The sequence below is a fragment of the Ambystoma mexicanum genome, chromosome 2p (assembly GCF_040938575.1).
Source record: "Ambystoma mexicanum isolate Mex_15411 chromosome 2p, UKY_AmexF1_1, whole genome shotgun sequence".
Taxonomy (NCBI): domain Eukaryota; kingdom Metazoa; phylum Chordata; class Amphibia; order Caudata; family Ambystomatidae; genus Ambystoma; species Ambystoma mexicanum.
Window position 1 is genome coordinate 1,434,200,204 of NC_090923.1, and position 20,719 is coordinate 1,434,220,922.

Here is a 20,719-nt window from a genome sequence, read left to right on the forward strand (position 1 = left end):
CCTTTGATTTTTCTTTAGGAGAAGAGAGAGGGGAAAGCTCTTCTGCAAAGATAATAGGCACAATTAAATAGGGTGCACACTGCAGATAAATGAATGCACCCAGACCCTTAAATCAAAAGAAAAAATAATACTTTAACCAAAACAAAGCTCTGCGACAGAAGCACCAGCAACACAGAACTCATGAAAATACTCTAACATCTGTGATTTAAAAAAAAATGGTATCAGGTAATAGAGTATATAATGTCGCCGGGAAAAGGTTGTGGCAACATTATATAGGTGACTATATATATAGGGACAGGGGTTGCGGGGGTGTCCCCCGATCCCCTTGCAAAAATAAAAAGTTTTTGAGGGTTGCAGGGGTGTCCCCGCATGTTCCATGTAATAATGTCCCTGCAAAAAATAGCCATTTTTTGGCGATTTGTTTGCATGGCAATATTTTTGAAGCGACATTATTACATGGAACCGATAAAACGTATACTCAAACTAAAGTGGGACAATCGAAGATGCTGGGCTTTGCAGGCATGCAGCTTCGATAGGCCCCCTTGGGTGAAATTCAGAAAGGGTACTAAATCTGAATGTAGATGGAGCCTTGTAACAAAGGTAAGTGGTTTTTTAACGCAGCCTTCTGCCAATAGGTGGGTGGAAGGAGGAGTTTGTGGTGGGATAGTGAAGAATGCAGGTGCGCAAATCTGTGGTATTGATGAGTGCAGGTCGGAAGCACCCATTGCTTTGTATGCTGTTATGGGTTCTAATGGGGAGATATCCAGGGGTGAGTTAGCCGTAGGGGCTGTGCTAGGGTTAAGAGAGTATTAATGGGTGCATTGGAGCGGGGGTGTTTATAGCAGATGGATAGGGTAGGAATTTCGGTTAGATAGGTAAGACTTTTGTGATGTTTTAGAAAATATGTTTTATATAATTGATTGGTAAAGATGTAAATATTGATTAATTGTTGTGAAAGGTTTATATTTGTACCATAAAACAATAAGAAAAATATATAGGTTAGGCTTTTTGGATCATCTAATGGGCAGTGTATTGAGGTGTAATGTTGAACTAGAGACATATTAGTGAGGGAAGAGTATGTGGAAAAGATGGGTGGGTCATTGCTCATGGAAAACCTTTGTGTGTCAGACAGTCTGTGTTCTGAGATAGTGGTAAGATATTGAGTGTGTTAAGAGATGAGGTGGGCCTCTAGATGATGTACCCCTGGTTACGATTGTGTTTCCTTGAGCGGGTAGAAGTATAGATCAATCACCATTGCGGGGTGTTTATTGTTTGGGAATCTACGCAATAGTCTAGATTTATTACTTTTCAACAATTTAGTTAATTGAAGTGCCATATCTTGAGTTCTTTAATGACCGTCAGGTCGTTTGCTTCCATGCACAGACACGTAGCTAATAGCTGGCGAGTTCCATAGCTTGTCAGCCAGTAGGGAGAATGAGAATTCTCCTAGTCTTTTCCGGTTGTAGTTAGGAACTACGACTAGACTGGCAGTGCTGGCAATTCATGTTCTAAGTGGGGTGTAGCGCTAGAATTTTCTTCTGAAGGAGTCTGGGCCTTCTCCATGATAAGTCCAGTGGGTGATGCACAGAGTTCCTTTGCATCTGGTAGGCTCAAGCAGGAGAAGTGCTCTTTTGTTAAAAATCAATTTTGAGTGTGGATTGGTCAGACCCCCCTGGGCTGCCCATTCGTTTTTGACTGCCTCCTCGTGCACCTGTCTGAATTGGCATGGCTCAATCTGCATCCCTTACATCATTTAAGCGAGATGCCCAAGTGCTCCTTCCAGCTAAAGAAGCGTCAGCGAGAGATGACCCAGGGGGTGTGAATGCTGACAGTGTTCATTCTGTGTCGGCTGCATTTTGCAAGGTGGCACTAACTATTACTGAAGGAACAGTTGATGTGTGGGAATTCAACTTAAAAAGTCTTAACGTTTAGGGAAGAAACAGGATGTCATTTCGAACTAAAATGACTTAGACATAAGGGAATAATGGAGCAGAGGCAGTCTACCAGGTTCCCTAAGAATCAAGTACCACAGGAGCTGCCAAACCACACTACCCGCTTGAGAGCGTTCAAGACGCAACATAAATAATATCTGCTGTGCTTTCTACACCCCCAAAGGGAAAGGGGAAATGGATAAAATAACTAATTAAATGTGTATGTAACATACAGTCCATTAGATCAGATGCTTTTTGGTTGTTTTGCCTCTTGGAATCAACCACAGCCCTTTATGCCTCAATCTGTTGGCTCTGAACTATTATTATTAAGTGAATGATCTTAATAGATGATGTACATGTATTTTAATGTAATTTTACAGTCTACTAGAGATGCATTGAGGTTTGTTAGCATGTTAATTGTAAAAGTATATATTTGTAAGTATTTTATTGTTGTGATTTGTAATAGTGTGAAAATAGCTGTAACACACTAAATACATTACAAATAAATAAATAAATCCAGACGCTTTTGTTTAATTAGAGCCCAGCAGAAGAGACAGAAGCACAGCTGCCATTAACTTCCCTTTGAATTAAGAATTCCTCTCATTCCTTAACATATTTTCCTGTAATTATCCAAATTACCTGCATATCCCTGCAGAGGTTTTAGGGGTGAAGTACTATTAAATCTGCTTAAAAACAGTCTTGGCTAAACTGAAGGCACAGGTGACTTTTCGCGAGACCTCTATTTCATTGAGTGGAGTAAACCGGGTGGTGAAGGGGTAAGAGTGGAAAATATGACATGCACAAACAGCCTCAGGCCAGCATTCACACATTTAAAAAATGATATATAATGGTTCTGATGGCAGACTGCAGGAGAGATGGATTCAACTATTTCCAACACTCAAAGGTGTAGATGGAGCTGCGTTTTGAAAATTTCCCCTGAAGAGATGGCTTTGATGGCCAGGCTGGGCAGCATTCCAGTGTAGTAGTGAAAGGGAGCGATTGCAAGGCGGCACAGGGCAGCAGGGGGAATGGTAGTTTGTGCAATAACAAGGAGCTAAGAGTTTGAGTCTAACTGCTGTGGCCATGAAGCTCTGGAAGAGCTTCAGGCCACGGTCAAAAGGGGTGAGGAGCACATTTTATAATAGAGATGACTGGGGTTGGCATTGAAGGCAGGGAGAAAGATTACTTATGTCTTTGAGGAGTGCAGTTTGGCATTGAATGTAAACAGGTTTTCTCTTAATACTCTGACATAGAGGAATGATAATGCATACTGTATCCGCAGATGTGAAAAGGATAATCGTTCCAACCATGCCAAAATGGGTGTGACATCATTTGATGCAAAAAAAACATCCTATTATTAATCAATTCTGGCAGGTGATGCTGCACCCCGCAGATGCCTCCCGAATGTCATGCCTGCCACTACTGAATCTACACAGTGGCATTCTAGACACGCACAGGAAGGAAACTCCCGTGCACACCTGGAGGACAAATAGACAATTAGTTCACTCTATTGCTGCTTAAGGTTTCAATCACTTCGATTACACCCCTGACTAATATCTTTAATTAGCTGGTAGCCTCCAATTTGTGCCTAGAGGCTGGAGGTAAGCTTGGCATAGTGTATCCTCAAGACTTGCAAGCCTTTGCAAACCGCTAAAGTCCTTCTTTGTAAAAGCTGTAACTTTTTCCTTTCTTTGCTATGTGGTCGTTTTCTTTTCTAAAAACTATTAGTTCTCCCTACACTAGTATGCCGACTTTTGTCCTAACTAAACTTTGACTGAAGAACATAGTTACATATGTTTTTCTTTCCTGAAGTGATTCTAGAAACATCTCCTGAAAATCGATTTTACTATTGAACAATCGTCACAGTACCTTTTTGAAAAGGTAGCATATTTTCCTAATACACAGCGCAGCTGCTCGTGGTGGAGACGCACGCATCCATGCATCGTTATTATCCTTGAAAAGTCGCATTGTGCCGCTGCTGCGGTCTCTCTAACATCTTTGAAGCAGCGTTTCGCCCACAACATCATACATCACCATCTGCACCTAATCTGCCGCTGAAGCCTGCTAGAAGGGAAACGCCCAGCCACCTTGTGAGTAACTACCGCTCACTCACTTCTCACCTTGCACTGAGGTAAACTGACCGCAGAGGGAAACGCCCAGCCATCTTGTGAGTAACTACCGCTCACTCACTTCTCACCTTGCACTGAGGTAACCTGACATCAGACTCTATTCCTCAGACTCAACAAAGAGAAGTGTATACATCCTTCCAGACGTCCACAGCCCAACCTTTTTATTGTTCATCTCACAACATCTAGATTTTTGTAAATAAATTGTAAATCTCATTCTAAAAATGGTCCCTGCTATTCCTCCAATATGGGATAGACTTGTTTGTTTGGCATGCCTTTAATAGTGATTGATAGTGACCCATAAGTCATTGAACAATATTCCAGCGCCACCACATATAGATAGGACTCCCTTCCTACTTCCACGATTAAGCTTTTTCCAGATGCCATTTCCCTGTTTTGGATCCAGTTGACTAATTCCATCTCCATGTGGGTAGAAGAAGAGATAAATGTATGATGAAATACATTTGCAAACTATCCCTATATCCCTAGATGGTTTCTATGTGATTACATCAACCACAGCTAGTGTGTGGCCTTCTAGTTCGAGTCGGCACACATATATATATATATATATATATTTTTTTTTTTGTTTTTGTTAATGGGGGTCTCCCCAAAACCCCTCCTATCCCATACCCCCCCCCACACACACATATATATATATATATATATACATTAAAAAAACAAAATAAAAAGTTGACTTACAAGACTTGAAGTAAAGACCACGAAGTAACTGTGGTTGCTGTAATTAATCAGTGTGGACGCCCTAGACGGTGTTACGATCCAAGTGCAAAAAATCTCTCATTATTTATTTCCCGAAACCTACCCTAGTGCACGCATTTTAGTGAATAAACAGGCAGTCCACAAGTATGCATGGATCAAGCATGGCGTGAGGGTGCATGCGGAAGGGCATAGAGGCCAGGTGGACTGAAAAGAGGGACTCCCTGCAGGAGGAGGGGGCAACACAGTGCAGCGAGATCAGGGACTGCAAGAGGTGAGCCCTGGGAGCCGTGGGAAGGATGGACAGATGGGTGGTGAGTGTTCAGTCCATGTGTCAGGGGAAGGGAGGGGCTGGGGCGGGAAGAGAGTTGGGGGAGAGCGCAAGAGAGTGAGCAAGTGATCAACCCATTTCGGCACCTGCCATTTTGCCAGGAACAGCACACAATGGGAATTTTGAAATGGATCATTTGTGGAGAAATCATATCCCCTCAACATGCTCCACAACCAGCTCTAACTTGCTTTAATTGTCCTCTATTTCTTGGTGGGGGTCAGATCTGTCTGTTGCTATGAGTTTGTGGTACACTGAGTGCCCCTGTTTGTCGTACAGTCCCTGCCTTAAACACTTTTCATTAATTTGTAGTATATATTGTATTCCTGTCATTAAATATTCAACTGTGCTGAAAGACATTGGTGCATGTATTGTACCATCAATACAGTGAGCCATTAAATGTAGATTGTAGTTTAGATTCGATCCTTTATTTGCCCCTTTCATTATTGAGACAAACGGACTTGTTTATATGCAGCAAGATGTTTCATACCAATTAGGAAAATTGCCAAATTCAGCCTCTGGATGTATGGAGTCAATTCACTGGCAACTCCTAGACATGGATATGTTGCTGCCAGTCTTCTAGCCGGTTGCCATGATATGGAAAAGAATACATGAGGGTGTAAGTATTCAGTAGCATGCATGTGTACCACCTAAATATTTGTAAAGATCGCCTCAGAGACAGTCATTTGGAGTACCAGGGGTCGCAGTTGCGACCCCTGGGGTCTCCCTTGCTACCCCTAAAAACACAATTTTAAAACGTTTTTTAAAATGTAAGCTCCTGGGCTGTGGCCAGCGCCATGTGGCTCTTTCTTTTTGGAGTGACTGGCATTCTTGTTCAGGCCTCTAAAAAAAAAAACAGGGGGTTCCACAAGTGTGACACTGAGCAGTGACCCTAAATAAGAAAGAATAGGAATAACAAATAATTTGTCTTTCTTGAATTCTAGACAATAATTGCTAGACTCATAAAGGTTTATTTCAGGCACACTGCAGGGGGCGAGTCACTGATTTAGTCTGTTCTTAAACACCTGAACTCAGACTTTCATCCTTCTAAGGTCTATAAATGAGTAACAACACAGGTTGGGTGATATTGTATGTATATTTGTTCTATATAAAGCGATTGAGTGTAAGTTCTTTATAATAACACATCATTATCATTTGGCCTTGGACGTCTGCTAACATTCATAGTGTTTTGGTAATATGGGCCTACACACACTGAGATTAACGATACATATGGTCATCCATTCCTGTCTGAAATGTATATCACATTATAGTGATATCGTAACCATATTTTTCGTAGTGTACTTAGGAACAGTACTATGTGATGCCACTTCCTGTTTTGTCAAGGGGTGAAAGGTCGCGTTCCATCATTTCACTTCGGGGTGGAGGGGGGGGGGTCAAATGTCACCAGAGGTCAAAGGTCGTGTTATGTCACATCCACTACCCCTGACATTTTGGTAAAATGACGTCCCTGCTCGGAGGGTGTGCAGTACCTACAGTATCCTGAGGCACTCCGGCTCTTTGCTATAGGCAAGCACATCCATTCACCAAAATGCCCAGGATAGTTCAAATGACCTCATATTGGAGGACATCACAGGAAGTGACATAACATGACCGTCAGTCCTAATGAAACTATAGCGAGCAAGGACATAGACTTTGACCCTTATAACATCACTGAAAGTGACATAGTTAATGAAACAAATACTTAAATAAGTTCCCGATTAAAAACAAAGCCACCAAAGTAAATTAAAAAAGTATTTTAGTTACCACCCATAATTTAACAAAGGGATTTTGTTGATATGCCATGGATGGGCTGATGATATGCCATGGATACACCCAGCAGAACCATTAAAGGCCAGTACCACTTTCTTAATATTTCACTTACAGTGGCACAGTGCCAATTACGGCTAGTTAGGCCAATTATAGCCTCACACATCAGGCAGTTATTTGCTAAATAAAGCCCGATGTTCTCAGGTGCTGCCATAAAATGCCAGGTGTAGCCTTCTATACACGATTACTGTAATGTTGTGCCATTTATTGTCACGAATGCCAGGTGTAGTCTTGATATGTAAGGATCACCCTGGCTTAGACAGGTGCTATCATATGCTAGGTTCAGCCTCAAATGCCACACTACTGCTATTTTATGCCTAAAAGAAAAGATGGGGGTTGTGTAAACCATGATTTGGCAGTCGGACACTCACATACACTAGTCTGTACCCTCAATGCAATGTCCAGCTATGACGCACCCGGCGGCCATTGCAGACTTGCCTGATGAGAGCACCTCAATGTTTAAAATGTACTTCTGCATCCCCCACCTGGTGTCTGCTGATGTCGTAGATTTAGTTTCAGGAATAGGAGACCTGGATTATAGCCAGAGAAGCGAACGCTGACAGAGAGGACCATCATTCTCTAAGGAAAGCTTGGTCCCATCTAGCAGCAGTTCAGGTTCTACGAGCACTTCTTTGCAATGACCCATTTCTTGCCTTGGCATGTTGCAGCCGGTCCACCATCCTGGTCCGCCTGGATATTGGAGGGAAAAAGGAGCTGCAGTATCTCCCTGGGGACCACATTGGCATCTTTCCCACCAACCGGACAGAGTTGGTAGACGCGCTGCTGGAGCGAGTGGAAGACCCGCCACCTGCCAACGAGACCATCGTGGTGGAGACCCTTGAAAAGAACAATGCAGGTAACACTGTGTTTGCAAAGCATGCAGGCCCACCACACCTTTTCACCAACTGTGGTCTGCCATTATATGTCTTATGTAATGTTCAACTACACGATTCTACCCTCCTTCCCGGACCTAGGGGAGAAAAGGAACATGCTCTCCTCTGAGATGCAGGATGGAAATAAATCCACTCCTTGACATGCGATCAGGGATAAAAGAATTGCTATTTTCTTTCCAAAATAGGAGTCGTGGCTTAATTTAAATCCAGCTAATTAATGTATCCAGAAACTTTTCCAAGTGTAATGTGCTTCTTATTCTCAGACCTATGGATCTCCTCCCCCGGTTTGCAGAAGATATGATTTGATGGTTACATTCCTGGCCATGCAACGAGAAAAGCTTATTTATAATCCCTGCTTCCCCAATTCACATAAATGGTTTGATTCTGGACAATTCACTATATGTCGCAGTATGATGCGATCTCTAATGTAACATGCCAGTACCTGTAACACAATATAAACATTCTTCAAACCCATAGGAAAAAAAAAGAAAAAACCTATATGTCGCTGCACATCAGTCCCATATCTACCAAAAAGGCAAACAACAGAATTTAGTTCTATTTAAAAACAGAATTAACTATAGTCACTGATTCATAGTGCAGGGATTTTGATAGTTGGCTTTGTGTCCTGGCAGTCACCGGCAGGACCCAATCGTCTGAACAATGATGATCAATAGGATATGGCATGAGTCTTCATCCGTGCAGGATGCAAACAGGGGCGGTGGTTTCTGTCCTCTCTCTAGGAGAGATGGGTGGCGCAGTGAGTTCCTGAGGTTATCAGCAGTGGTAGGGTGGGATGGGATGACGTGGCAAGGCAGGAAGCATTAGGAGGGAACAGTAGGGCATACCGCAATCTGTCTATTGAGGATGTCCCCAGGCTCCAAAGGAAGGGCAGGTGCTGCACACGATGACCTGCCATGAGTCTCTGCATGGCCTGCAGCAATAAAGGAAACAACATTATTCCTGCCAGGAAGAGTTGCATTAATCAGGAAGAGGCGTAGTCTGTAAGAAACACTGAAAGCGCTCAATGGCCCTCCGTCTCATGGAGGAAATGGAAACTAAAGATCTGGGAGTTCATCATCAACTCTTTATTTCGAAGGTTAAAAGCATCATAAAGGAGTACAAAATAGATTAAAAAAGACAATTATACACCGACGTCTGAAAAATAAAAACAGTGGGAGTTATTTACGTAAAGCAACAAACATCCCGCTCAGCCTGATGGCTACACAACCCACTCTGAGAAAAGTGCTAGTAAGGGGCTTGACACATGTGGATGGCAACTCACACTCTGGACCCCTGCACACCTGGCTTCTCACACGCAGGATACTTACATGTCCCGGCTAATCACGTTAAGGCCACCAGACAGAGAGGTTTTCGAAGCGGGATGCCTGGTCTGCCCTGACTAGTCACATAAACAACACCTGGAACACCATGACTACTATTTACGCACCGATCATGTGGCATAAAATGACTTCTCCGAGCAATGACACCTGGCGTGCACTGCCTTCTCACATACCAGACAACTTGGTTACAATGGCTAATCTCACCATTGACCCCTGGCACCGCAGGACTACAGACCAACATGACAGCTACACAATCAGTACTCATACCGGTTTACAGCAGTGCAAACCCTACATTCTCTCAATGCAAGGACAATCTGGGACATGGCAATGTCTCTTCCCATGAACACCTGGCACATCTTGGTTTCTCACACGTCTGGCATCTTCAAGCAGCTGATGTGTGCGCCACACATAACCCAAACTGACAAGAGGATGAGTGCAACCAGTCTGTGTGAAGAGAGCTGTGATTTCCCACTGTGGTAGCGACGCTATGTGAGGCAGAATGTGTACGGTGAAGTTCTGGATAAACAGCAAGTCTAACGTCAGGGTTTATCCAGAGGTTTTGCATACCCTGACAATGAACTCTAGTAAGCTCCACCACCCGAGCACGACACTCATCCGTCTCCCAAAAAGTTCAGCTTTTTATTTATTTCTCTTTTATTGCCTTTTAGCACTACTTTATGCATTAAACCATAGTACTCCCCACACAGTGGAGAGTAGAGTTGACTTCTAATCCCGTCTGACTCACTTCAACACATTGTGGGATCCTGACCCGATTTCTTATTTTTTTTAGGGGTGCACAGGGGTTAAGAATTTCTGAAAACCCTCTTTAGTTGCTGTAAAACCTATGTTTCTTGGATACACTTAACAAATAAACTACCTACAAATAGTACACCTTAAGAAAAGAAATGTACTTTAAACCCTTCCTTCTACCATATAGATCTCAACTGAAATGAGTTGGAGGGTATAATCCTCTTTTCACTCTTAGTTGTAGAAAGAAATGTCTTTTAACCATATACAAATGTTATAAGGATGGACATAAAAAGCTGTGAGGATTACCTTTTCTAATTTATATACACATCTCTCCCTCTTAGAAAACAGCCACAGTGACCAGAAAGGTGAGGGTGAAAGAATAGAGTGTCCTGCTCCAAATAGCTGAGTCAACCAGTAGGGGCAACACCATGGTGAAGTATACATAATATGCTGTAACTGGGGTTCCACACCTCGCAGCAGAAGGGTATTTTGGTAACTGCATCTAAGCTTTTGACCAGGAAGCCAGGAAGCATAGAGGAAGGCAGTCGAAAACATTGTTGCGAAGTTTGCTGAAAATTACATGGTTTCAGTGAGACCTCTATTGCGCCTTGTTGTTGCCTTACATTTACAAAGTCAGCCAAAATAGATCTGGAAAATGCATTCCATCTTTATCAATACAGGGGTTGCCCACAGAGTAGCTTCTATACAGCCAGGCACTCTTATGCCCACTAAGACCATAGATAACACATCAATTAAGTCTATCAGCTACGTTTCTGAAAATACCCCTGCAAGTGTAGTGAGTGTGATGCTTCATGCAGCTGTGACACATGAACTATCGCTGCCTGGAAGGATCAATCGTCATCTCTCAAAACTCCTCACAAGCCCATGCGTCCATTATTAAATTACCAATTACCAGGGACGACACCTCTAAAGTACTTGCTGCAAATGTGAAGTCACTACAATATTTGCAGAAGGAAGGGAAAATTCAACTAAATAGCAACCCTTTGTAAGAGTTTTAGAAATGAAGATGGAAGAGACCAAATTTACAGCAGGCAGAAATCAAGAGAAAATATTAACGGCATCTCCATTCTGAATTAGTAAGCATAGATGGCTTTGTGTACCATGCTTCTTGCAAAATGGCCTTAGAAGGAAAGTTCTGTCAAAAGTAAACTATCGGATGGAGCTTGCTCTTATGGGTAGGTTCCACACAATATAGTTTGATGGGTGTGTTTCTTTTCTTTCCTTTTATTTGAGTGTATTTTACATGATTATGGGCCTCATTACAAGTATGCCGGTAAGAAATCCGATTTTCCGGCATGCCGGTGCCACCATGTCCGACAACCTGTGATCTCCGGATGATTACGTGTTGGCGTGCACACGCATTCCGGCATGCCGGAAACGGCGGTACCGGCATGCCGGAAACGGCGGTAACGGCATGCCGGAAACACCATCAAAACCCTCCACGAATGCCAAAACCGTCATCCTTTGTGCCGGTGACTCCGAATCCGGCAACACAGTTGCAGAGCCGCCGGCACCAGTAACAGCAGTTTCTTACATACCGTGACCGGAAACAAAGTGACCGCCGGAACAGGAAATCGGCCAGCGGCCATTAAAAAAACACAATTCATTGCAATCCTGAAAGCACAGGTGACATCCACCACTCCAGACCACTGAAAGTCCACCTTTACCATTACATCAATAGTCTGTGAGGCCCAGAAGCACAAGCCATGCTTCAGTGAGGCAGAATTGACATGTTATCGGACACCATTGTCCAGCATGCTGCAGAGCTCTTCTCAAATGACCAGCGCAGGCAGGCCCAGCTGTGCAAAAAGAACATCTGGGAGGAGGTTACCCAGACAGTGCCTGTAGTCGGCACAACCCCCTGCACAGTGAGAGACTACCACAAGAGGTGGGATGACCTGGGATTGAGGGTGCGCAACCTCCTCTCAGCCCAGCGCAGACAGGACATGGCCACCAGTGGCGGAGGCGCATCCCCAATACACCTGCTGCCCTGGGAGGAGACGTGCAGCAGTGTGCTGCACCTCAAGGCCATCGAAGGGGACAGTGCTGCGGAGGATGGAGCCGGGACACCTGAAGAGGCCGGTGAGTACACGTAACCACAATGTAATGTCAACCTCCCTGTCCAACCTGCACCCACTACTGTACCAACATATGACATGACTGGCAAGTGCATCATCCAGAACACCAATAAACCCCTGCATGCCCCCGCAAGAGACCAGCAACCTGGGTGCATACATCGACATACACCCTCCCCCAAAACATGACTCGTACCACTAATACACCTAGAACACAGCACAGGCCCCCTATACTGCCATCAGAAAATGCTTCTGCTTCAACGCAGACACATATCACCCGGCCACAGCCTTATGCATGTGTGCCCGCCGTGCTTCACCTAGTAAAAAGTCGCGTCAGTGCTAAGCCCCATCTCCACCCACAAATGACCAGTGTCACACACAAAGGCAACATGTGACTCCCTCGTTCCAGCCAGCCGACCCATGAGCAGAAATGCCCACCTATCCCTATAAGTGCTACAGACACCAGGCACATGGCGACGCCATCCATGCCACACTCATTCCCAACCCAACATCCCACAGCGTGAAGATCACACCCCTAACACCGTACCCAGCAATTGTCAGTACACCACAACAGTATCTCTGGCACTCCACCCTACCATGTACGGACATCACACATCCACCCGCACAGTACACATGACACAAGCACGTGTGTACCATGCCATGTACCCTGCCATGTCCCTGACACAGCACAGGCACAAACAGATAATGCCTCATCAATCTACACTGTTCACAGACGACCTGCCTTTCTGGCTCCCTCAGGCACATCATCTGACAATGAAGAGGCCCATCCAAGCACCTCAATGGGCACCAGCCGTCGATGCTGTAGGACCCAACGGACCACCACCTCCACCCATGACACACAGCCACAGGCACAACTGCCACTGCCACCCAAGCTGCAACCATTGAGCCACCGTTGGTCCCACAAGCTGCACCCATCCATGCAGCACCGGTTGCACAAGCTACACCCGTTGAGCCACCACCAGTCCCACAAGCTGCACCCATCCAGGCAGCACTGGTTGCACAAGCTGCACCCTGTTGAGCCACTACCAGTTGCACCACCTGCACCCATCCAAGCAGCACCGGGTGAACCAGCTGCACCCATATAGGCAGCCCGAGCTGCTGCAGTACCACCACCGCAGTCACATGCACATGTGTCTAGTGCAGAGGACATAGCAGGTGACGGTGGAGTGAACACAGGGGAGACCACTGACCACAAAACCGATGAGCCATTGCTATTCAGCCCCATGGCTACAATGAGCCTACAATGCCCACCCTTCCCCAGTGTGAGGGAATTGGATGGCAGGCTCAGCCGCATGGAGCAACGCCAGGATGCCTTGACTGCCTTGGTGCAGCAGCACCTCCAGGAGGCGCAGTTGATATGTGAGAGCGCCAAGGCTAGTGGGCGTCGGTATGCCCGTGCACTTGGCCGTTGTACAAGAGCCATAGTACAGATGTCCAGGAGGGTACGGGAGAGCAACAGTGTGATGTCATCAGTAGCTGAGACAATGGCTATGTTCCTCCAGGCCTTTCTAGACCTTCGGCCCACGGAACTCCCTGATGCAACATCCACCAGTTCAATGCCTGCTAATTCCGTGCCCAGCAGCCCAAGGCGGTATTCAATACTGCTTTCCAGCTTGGCACACAGCTGCACGCCTGACCCAAAAAGGGGGCGTAAATAGGCCCAAGACACACATGTTCCCTGTCTGTGACTTGTGCAAGTACTCCTTGCAGAACATGACAGGACTTGTGTAGGAACTCCCCAACGCACCATCCACCAGTTCAATGCCTGCTAGTTCCGTGCCCAGCAGCCCAAGGCGGCGTTCAATGCAGCTTTCCAGCTCGGCACACAGCTGCACGCCTGTCCCGAAAAGGGGGCGTAAATAGGCCCAGGACACACACGTTACCTGTCTGTGACTTGTGCAAGTACTCCTTGCGGAACATGACAGGACTTGTGTAGAGGCAGTTGGGGAGGAATAGTTGGGGCTGGTTGGTGGAGGAGGGATAATTTTGGCAGTTATTATTTTTCCTTATTTGTAAATAATTTCATTATACACATTACAGTTGGTGTTGCATTGAATTCATGACTGGAAATTGCTTTTTTGGTGTAAGTGAGCTATTTATTTACTGTGTAGTGCCAAGTGGGTTAGCTGGCCTGTGCCACGTGCGTGTGTGAAGTGCTCAAAAATAGTGGTAAATCAGTTCACCGCGTGCAACACGGCCATCCATGGCATCCCTGCAATGTGCCAATGGCATTCATCATCACTGTCATCCTCCTCCGCCTCTGGTGGGTGCATGACCATGGCACAGCCCAGGACTATTTTACCCACCTTCACAGGGCTGTACAATAGTGTGCCCCCAATCTGCTCAGGCAGCGGAACCTTGCCTTTAACAGGACACATGTCTGCTCAATTGTACAACTAATACGGATGTGTGCACGGTTGTATCCCTTCTCGTGCTGGTTCTGTTGTTGCCTCACGGGGGTCATCAGCCATGGCATCCGGGGATATCCACCATCACCTGCACAGGAGCGACAGAAAGGGTAGCAGGTCATTGTTGTTCCCGTTTCCTGTTGGTACAGTATGCATAGTGTTCAATAAGCAATGCAAAATTACACATGCTAATTGCTGGTGACGTAGCATATGTCATACTTGTGCATGTTAACATGCACATTGTCAGTATCAATGGATGTCCATGCATTGTATGGATCTTTTTGCATAGGATCAGGGTCATATTAGGGATTTATGTCTGCAGTCATCAATGTTATGACACGTTCTAAATTCAATTGTGGCTTGTCTGGGTGTAAGCGTGCTGGTGCCATCACCAGGGGCAATGTTTCTCGGCCTGCAAAATAGTATTCGAACTGAAACAGCCAGTGTGCCCGACACGGCAGACCCTGCCGGTGGCCGCAGACCAAATAGGCAGGTCTGACACAGGTAAGGACGTATATCTGAGTCAAAATTAGAGTTCATATATTTTTGGGATTCAGTACATACCTGAAGTCGTACTTGCATTCTGATGTATATGACATGCTGCATGGGAGTGGGTCAACAGCATCAAAGATTATTGCTAAATGATGGTTGTGTATATATTCACAAAGAGATACCATACTAGGAATTGAATGGATGGGGAAGACGATGACAGGATGATGATTGCCAACAAGCCAAAACGCCTTGGCAAAATGCATGGTGGGTGTGTGGTTTGATGTTACTTTTCCATGGCCCATTCACACCCACCTTTACCTCTGACCCTTTCACTTCAACACACACAAATGAGACTGGTGTATGTTCTTATTGGTTTCCAATTCTGTAGTCCTATGATTAGCATATCACGCATTCATAGATATGTCTAGCTACATTTTTGCGCTTCAGGTAACATGCATATTTGTATGTGCACTTGAAACAGGCAGGGGACCTGGCTACCTAGTGTGCAGAATGCTAGTGGTATGGAGGTAGACTGTTGTGATGGTTATGAATTAGTCTGTGCAGCAGGTGGTGTGGGTTGTGCTGAGTGTGTTTGTGCTGGGTTTCGGGACATTGGTGTGATGCATTCTGGTACATATAGTGCTTTTGATGTTGGAGTACAGATTTGATGTTGTTATGCATGCGTATGTCCAGTTTGGACAATTAACACATGCTAGTCAAGGCCTTGAACTCGGGCATGATAATTCTGTGCTGGACATTGAATTGCACACATGCACTGCTGATAGGTGTTGTACATCTCACCATTCAACAGTGCACATACTTTGGTAGATAACACTCACCCAACAGCCAGGTACGCTATGGTGTATTCTGCCCCCTCTTTCAACAGTGCACATGCTTTGGTAGATACACTCACCTAACAGCCAGGTACGCTCTTCTCTCTGATGTGTCATGTACCTTGGCAGTGTGGAGTTCCGCAGCACCATGGAGTCGTGGGTTGAACCAGGGAATCTGGCACAGCAATGGGTGATGAGGTGGCGGCCATCACATACCATCTGCACATTGAGTGAGTGGTAGAGTTTCCGGTTCCTATACACTGCCTCAACGGCATGCCTGACCACCAGCTCCACATGTGTGCTGTCCTGGACCTATCACATTGGGCATGCCTGCATGGGCATGGAATGCAATTTTGGTGACATTGACCTAGTCAGCCATTCTGGGTAGGCCTATGTGATCTGCCGCGTGCCACAGGAGTGCATCAATGACCTGAAACAGGACACGTGATAAACAGGGTTGTGATAGCCCATGTAGTTTACCCAAAGTGTGTTGGTAGTTGCCTGTGGCTAGGAAGTGTAGCACAGACACTACCTCGAGCAAGGGGGGGATGGCTGTATGGATCAGTATGAGGCTGAGCAAGTCATCATGGATCATGTCCACTATGGATGTCATGGTCTCTGTCCGGCTGAGTCTTGACCGAAGATCTGCAGAAGCTGCTGAACCCCACAAACCCTCAAAGGCGTGGAGCACTCAACTACCTTAATTATAGCTGAGCACACAACACCCCCGAGGGAAAGGGGAAGAGGAAAAAATAACAAAGTAACAGATTCCTTCAGCACCCTCAGGAAAATCTGCAGCAGAGAGGAGGAAATCAAAGGTTATGACAGTTACCACATTTCCTGAATTACCTGATTATCACCCAACATTGAATATTTACCAAGTGTACCTGTTATTCCTCTGCTGATTGCCCAGAGGAGGTAATGTCTTCTATTTGCTCAGTTTCAGGAGATTACTTCTAATCTTTCCTGTGTTTCTTGTGCGTTAATAATCCCTACAGAGCAACAGATGCTTTATTTTCAAAACAGTTTCTTTGTAATGGACTCTTCTACTTAAGGATGAATAGACAAGTACTTGACTCCTCTACTATTCACTGGCTTTTATGTAAGTCCTCCTGATAACCTTGCCGGTAATGGTATTTTCATAGCGTGGTAGAAAGTTAACTGTGATGCATTTGTTCAGTGAAGGGCACTGTGCTGATCAGTTTCTGCAGTGTGCCCGCGCTCCTGTCTCCAACGATCTTTGGAAAAGTAACAGTGCAATCACCTGGACCAGAAGTGTTCCCAGAAAAAGTATTTCTGTGCCCGATAAGCTAATCCCCGGATTTCCCAACACGCCCTGTGCAGACCAGATCAACTTCAAAGGGAAGTTAATAAAAACAAACGCAGCGGTTCGTAATCGAAAATGAAATTACTTTCAGGAAAGTCTCTAAACGTTCCCTTTCGTTTACAGTTTCAATGAAAGGGTAACACAGAATTGATGCGAGCGGCTACCGCAACCGAAAAACTAAATGCTAGGAAGAAGGTTGCTTCAATCGCTCGCACCGCGCACGAGAAGCAACAGCTGAAGTCAGAATCAGGGAGACTGACAAGCCTATCTTTCGCAGAAGCCGCTGGGAAGGAAGAGAAGAACTCTCAACGCCTAACGTTACGCTTTGCTGTGGATTCAGCAAGCGTAAGAAACTGACACTCATGGCAAGCTTAATACCAAAACTTCTGCGACTAAATAACAACGGTATCAGGTATTAATATCGCCACATATATGGTCGCCGTAAATAATATCGCTGGGAAAATGTCGTGGCGATATTATTTGGGTGACCATATATGTGGCGATAGGGGCAAAAAATTTGGGGGCGACATTATTACATGGAACCGTAACAACAGCTCACAAACAACAAAGAGCCATCAAAGATAAATAAACAATATGCGTCACATACGAGAGAAAGCCAACAGTTCAGGTTACAAAATTTAGAAACTCCTCACATAAAGCTCAGCGCACAGAATAGGGTATACACACTGTTCAGTTAATTTAGTAATGGTATGTCAAAGCAGTAACGCAGTACACAGTTTCAAATTTCTTGAAGAAGAAAACATTTGGCAAATTCACTTATCTTAAAATTGATGTATGTTCCTTCCTGCCATTCTTGTCATTCTTGTCTTCTTGCATCTCACCAACAGTTACTTCCTGACGCCTTACATTCTTGATAGGCCTCAGGACCTAACTGAAACTTCCTAAACCCTGGCCAACTCAGCTGAATGTTGACAATGAAAGGCAGTTGAGAACTCCTTCCAACTGAACAAGAGGAATCCTCAGCCAATCAAATCACTGATCTATTCCTCCATCTTGTCTTGGGAAACTGTTAACACTCTAATTAACCAAGTTAAGGCCTGTCAGGTTTCCTTTAATTATTCCCTTTTATTTCTGTGTGGGTTAGAAGTTTTCTACTGCAGTTGGTTTGGCCTTGACTTTTCTATGCAGATTCCTGGCTCTGGCCCAAGGCAAGATGGGGTTTTACAATAGAAGCTTTGATTGGCTAGAGAGAACTGCAGGACAACAATGAACGCTCTAAACTGTCACTCTCTGCCTTTCATCGTCGTAACCCCAGCTGAGAGGACGTGTTTGTAGCTGCTCCTCCTGAAGTCTTGGGCCTAGTGGATTTGAACTTTCAAATCCTGGCAGTCGAGCGGCTACTTATTCAGGGTTGTTCAGGAGAAGTATTCAGGTTCACAGGAGAGTTTTCGGAAGTTCTTTTGGAAAAGAAACATTCTTAAGCTAAGTGACTTTATTTGGATATGTAAATCTGTTGCTCAGATTCATTAGTGACTTTTAGAGAAAGTAAATGTAAATTCAATAGTAGAACTGTGATGTTACACCGTTAATAGTACAATGTTTAATTCTTAAACGCATGCGAACAACAGAAGTCTGTTATGTGAATTCTATAGCGTGTGTGTTCATAGCGCATGTGTTCATTGCACGTGTATTCATAGCGCGTGTACGTGAGCGCGAGAAAAGACTGCCACGTGATTTCTACAGCACGTGTATTCATAGCGCGTGTACGCGAGCGCGAGAAAAGACTGCAAAGTGATTTCTACAGCGCGTGTACTCATAGCGCTTGTACGCGAGCACGAGAAAAGACAGCTACGTGATTTCTACAGCGCGGGTGTTCATAGCGCGTGTGTTCATAGTGTGTGTATTCATAGCGCGTGTACGCGAGCGCGAGAAAAGACTTCTACGTTATTTCTGCAGCGTGCGAGTTCATAGCGCATGAGTTCATAGCGCGTGTACGCGAGTGTGAGAAAAGACTTCTACGTGATTTCTACAGCGCGTGTGTTCATAGCGCGGGTGTTTATAGCGCGTTTACGCGAGCGCAAGAAAAGACTGCTACGTGTGTTCCTCAGCGCGTGTTTTTCTCCGGCGCGTATTTTCTTCAGCGCGTGTTCTGCGCGTGTAAATCTTTGCGTGTGTGGACAAGTTTGCAAGTTCTTAAAGAGACTATGTACTTTATTTATTAAGAAAGAAGAACAGGATTCATTTTAAGCCCATCATAACTGGAACATTATACAGTTTTAAAAGGCATGAGTCAAGGTTCTTAAGGCTACATTACTCAAAGGAGTTGCTGTTATTTTCAAGATTTTCAAAGCAAAAAAGAGGGTAGAAAGATTTTATCAGCAATTACTCCAATCTTCTCTAAGATCCTTAAAGAGAAGAACCAGGTCTGATTCTTTACATTTTAGTTAAGGATATAGAGTTTTCAAAATGAAAAGGTAGTTAAGTAATTTGAGGATTTTGTGTGTTCTTATGTATTCAGTGCAGGTTCTGCATCAGCTAGTCTAGACGTCGCCAGCCTGGTGTTTCTTATGTTATCCACTTCCCCCTTTCCCTTTGGGGTGCAGTTAACAGAGCCGAGTATAAACTGGTTCTGAGGATTACATTTCAGGGGGATTGTCGGGGGTTCAGCAGCTTCCGCGGACACAGGATATCTCTCAGCCTGACAAGGCCCAACCTGTAGTACATAGCAATGCTCACAAATATGTTTATAATCTTGTCCCATCCTAACCCACCCCCCAATGTGTTAAACAACATGACCTTAATAAGTAACCCTGACAGTCTCCCTGTCTAGCCGGTACAGGGTGTGGATCTGGGTTTGGCTGAGGTTGAAGGGGGTGTGCCTTTTGCATGGTATAGGTCGCTGCCTGCGGGCTGCAACCTGCTGGACATTGTTGTTTTGCAGGGCCATGATGCCCTCCTTCTCTTCCAGTGCCGCCTCCGCATCCTCTGCCTCTTCAAGTTGTAGGCCTGCATGCAGGACCTCCAACACGAGTACTGCTACTGCTACTGCTGGCAGGATAGTGTGGGAAGGGGTTTTGGGTGTGGGGGAGTGGTCTTTTTCTGCTTTTGCAGTGCTCTTTGGGGCCACCTGGGCTGATTTTGCCCACCTGTGGGCTGTTTCTGCACACCTGACTCTAGTTAACGCCTGGTCCCCGATGCCGGTATTTCCGGCGTGGGATTCACGGTGCTACTGGCATGTCCATGCCGGTACTTCTGTGTACCTGTTTCTCAGAATGTGCATGTACTAATGCCATGCCAGTGTTTCAGGTATGGCAGACGCATTTTGTCACAGATTCCGGTCACGTTGTTTCTGGATACCATAAGCAGTGACGGTGTTAGCCGCATCGCAACTCAGAGTATAATGGACCAGAAAAAGGTGCTGGTACGGAGCGATGAGCATTGCTATTTCAGGACCGCCATTCTTATAATGAGGCCCTATGTCTTGTTACCTTGAAAAATCCAATAAAATAAATTGCCCAAAAAGTAATCTATCACCATGATACCATTGTTTTAATGCCCAGACCTCTTTGCCATCACATTAATATGGGGATTGGAAGTCTTAACGTTTCCTACACATACACTTGAATGTGTATCAAATTAAAACAGTGCATTAATAGACTCATTGAATCCAAA

At 45.1% G+C, this 20,719-nt stretch overlaps 1 protein-coding gene across 3 annotated transcripts in view; it reads left to right on the forward strand.

Moving 5' to 3' along the window:
- NOS3 (nitric oxide synthase 3) overlaps positions 1-20,719 on the forward strand; it is a 937,759-nt gene that overhangs the window by 698,344 nt on the left and 218,696 nt on the right. For all 3 annotated transcript variants that reach the window (XM_069645958.1, XM_069645960.1, XM_069645959.1), the window contains one exon: positions 7,595-7,782. In XM_069645958.1, the coding sequence (XP_069502059.1) occupies positions 7,595-7,782 (188 nt within the window). The remainder of the gene's footprint in view (positions 1-7,594; positions 7,783-20,719) is intronic.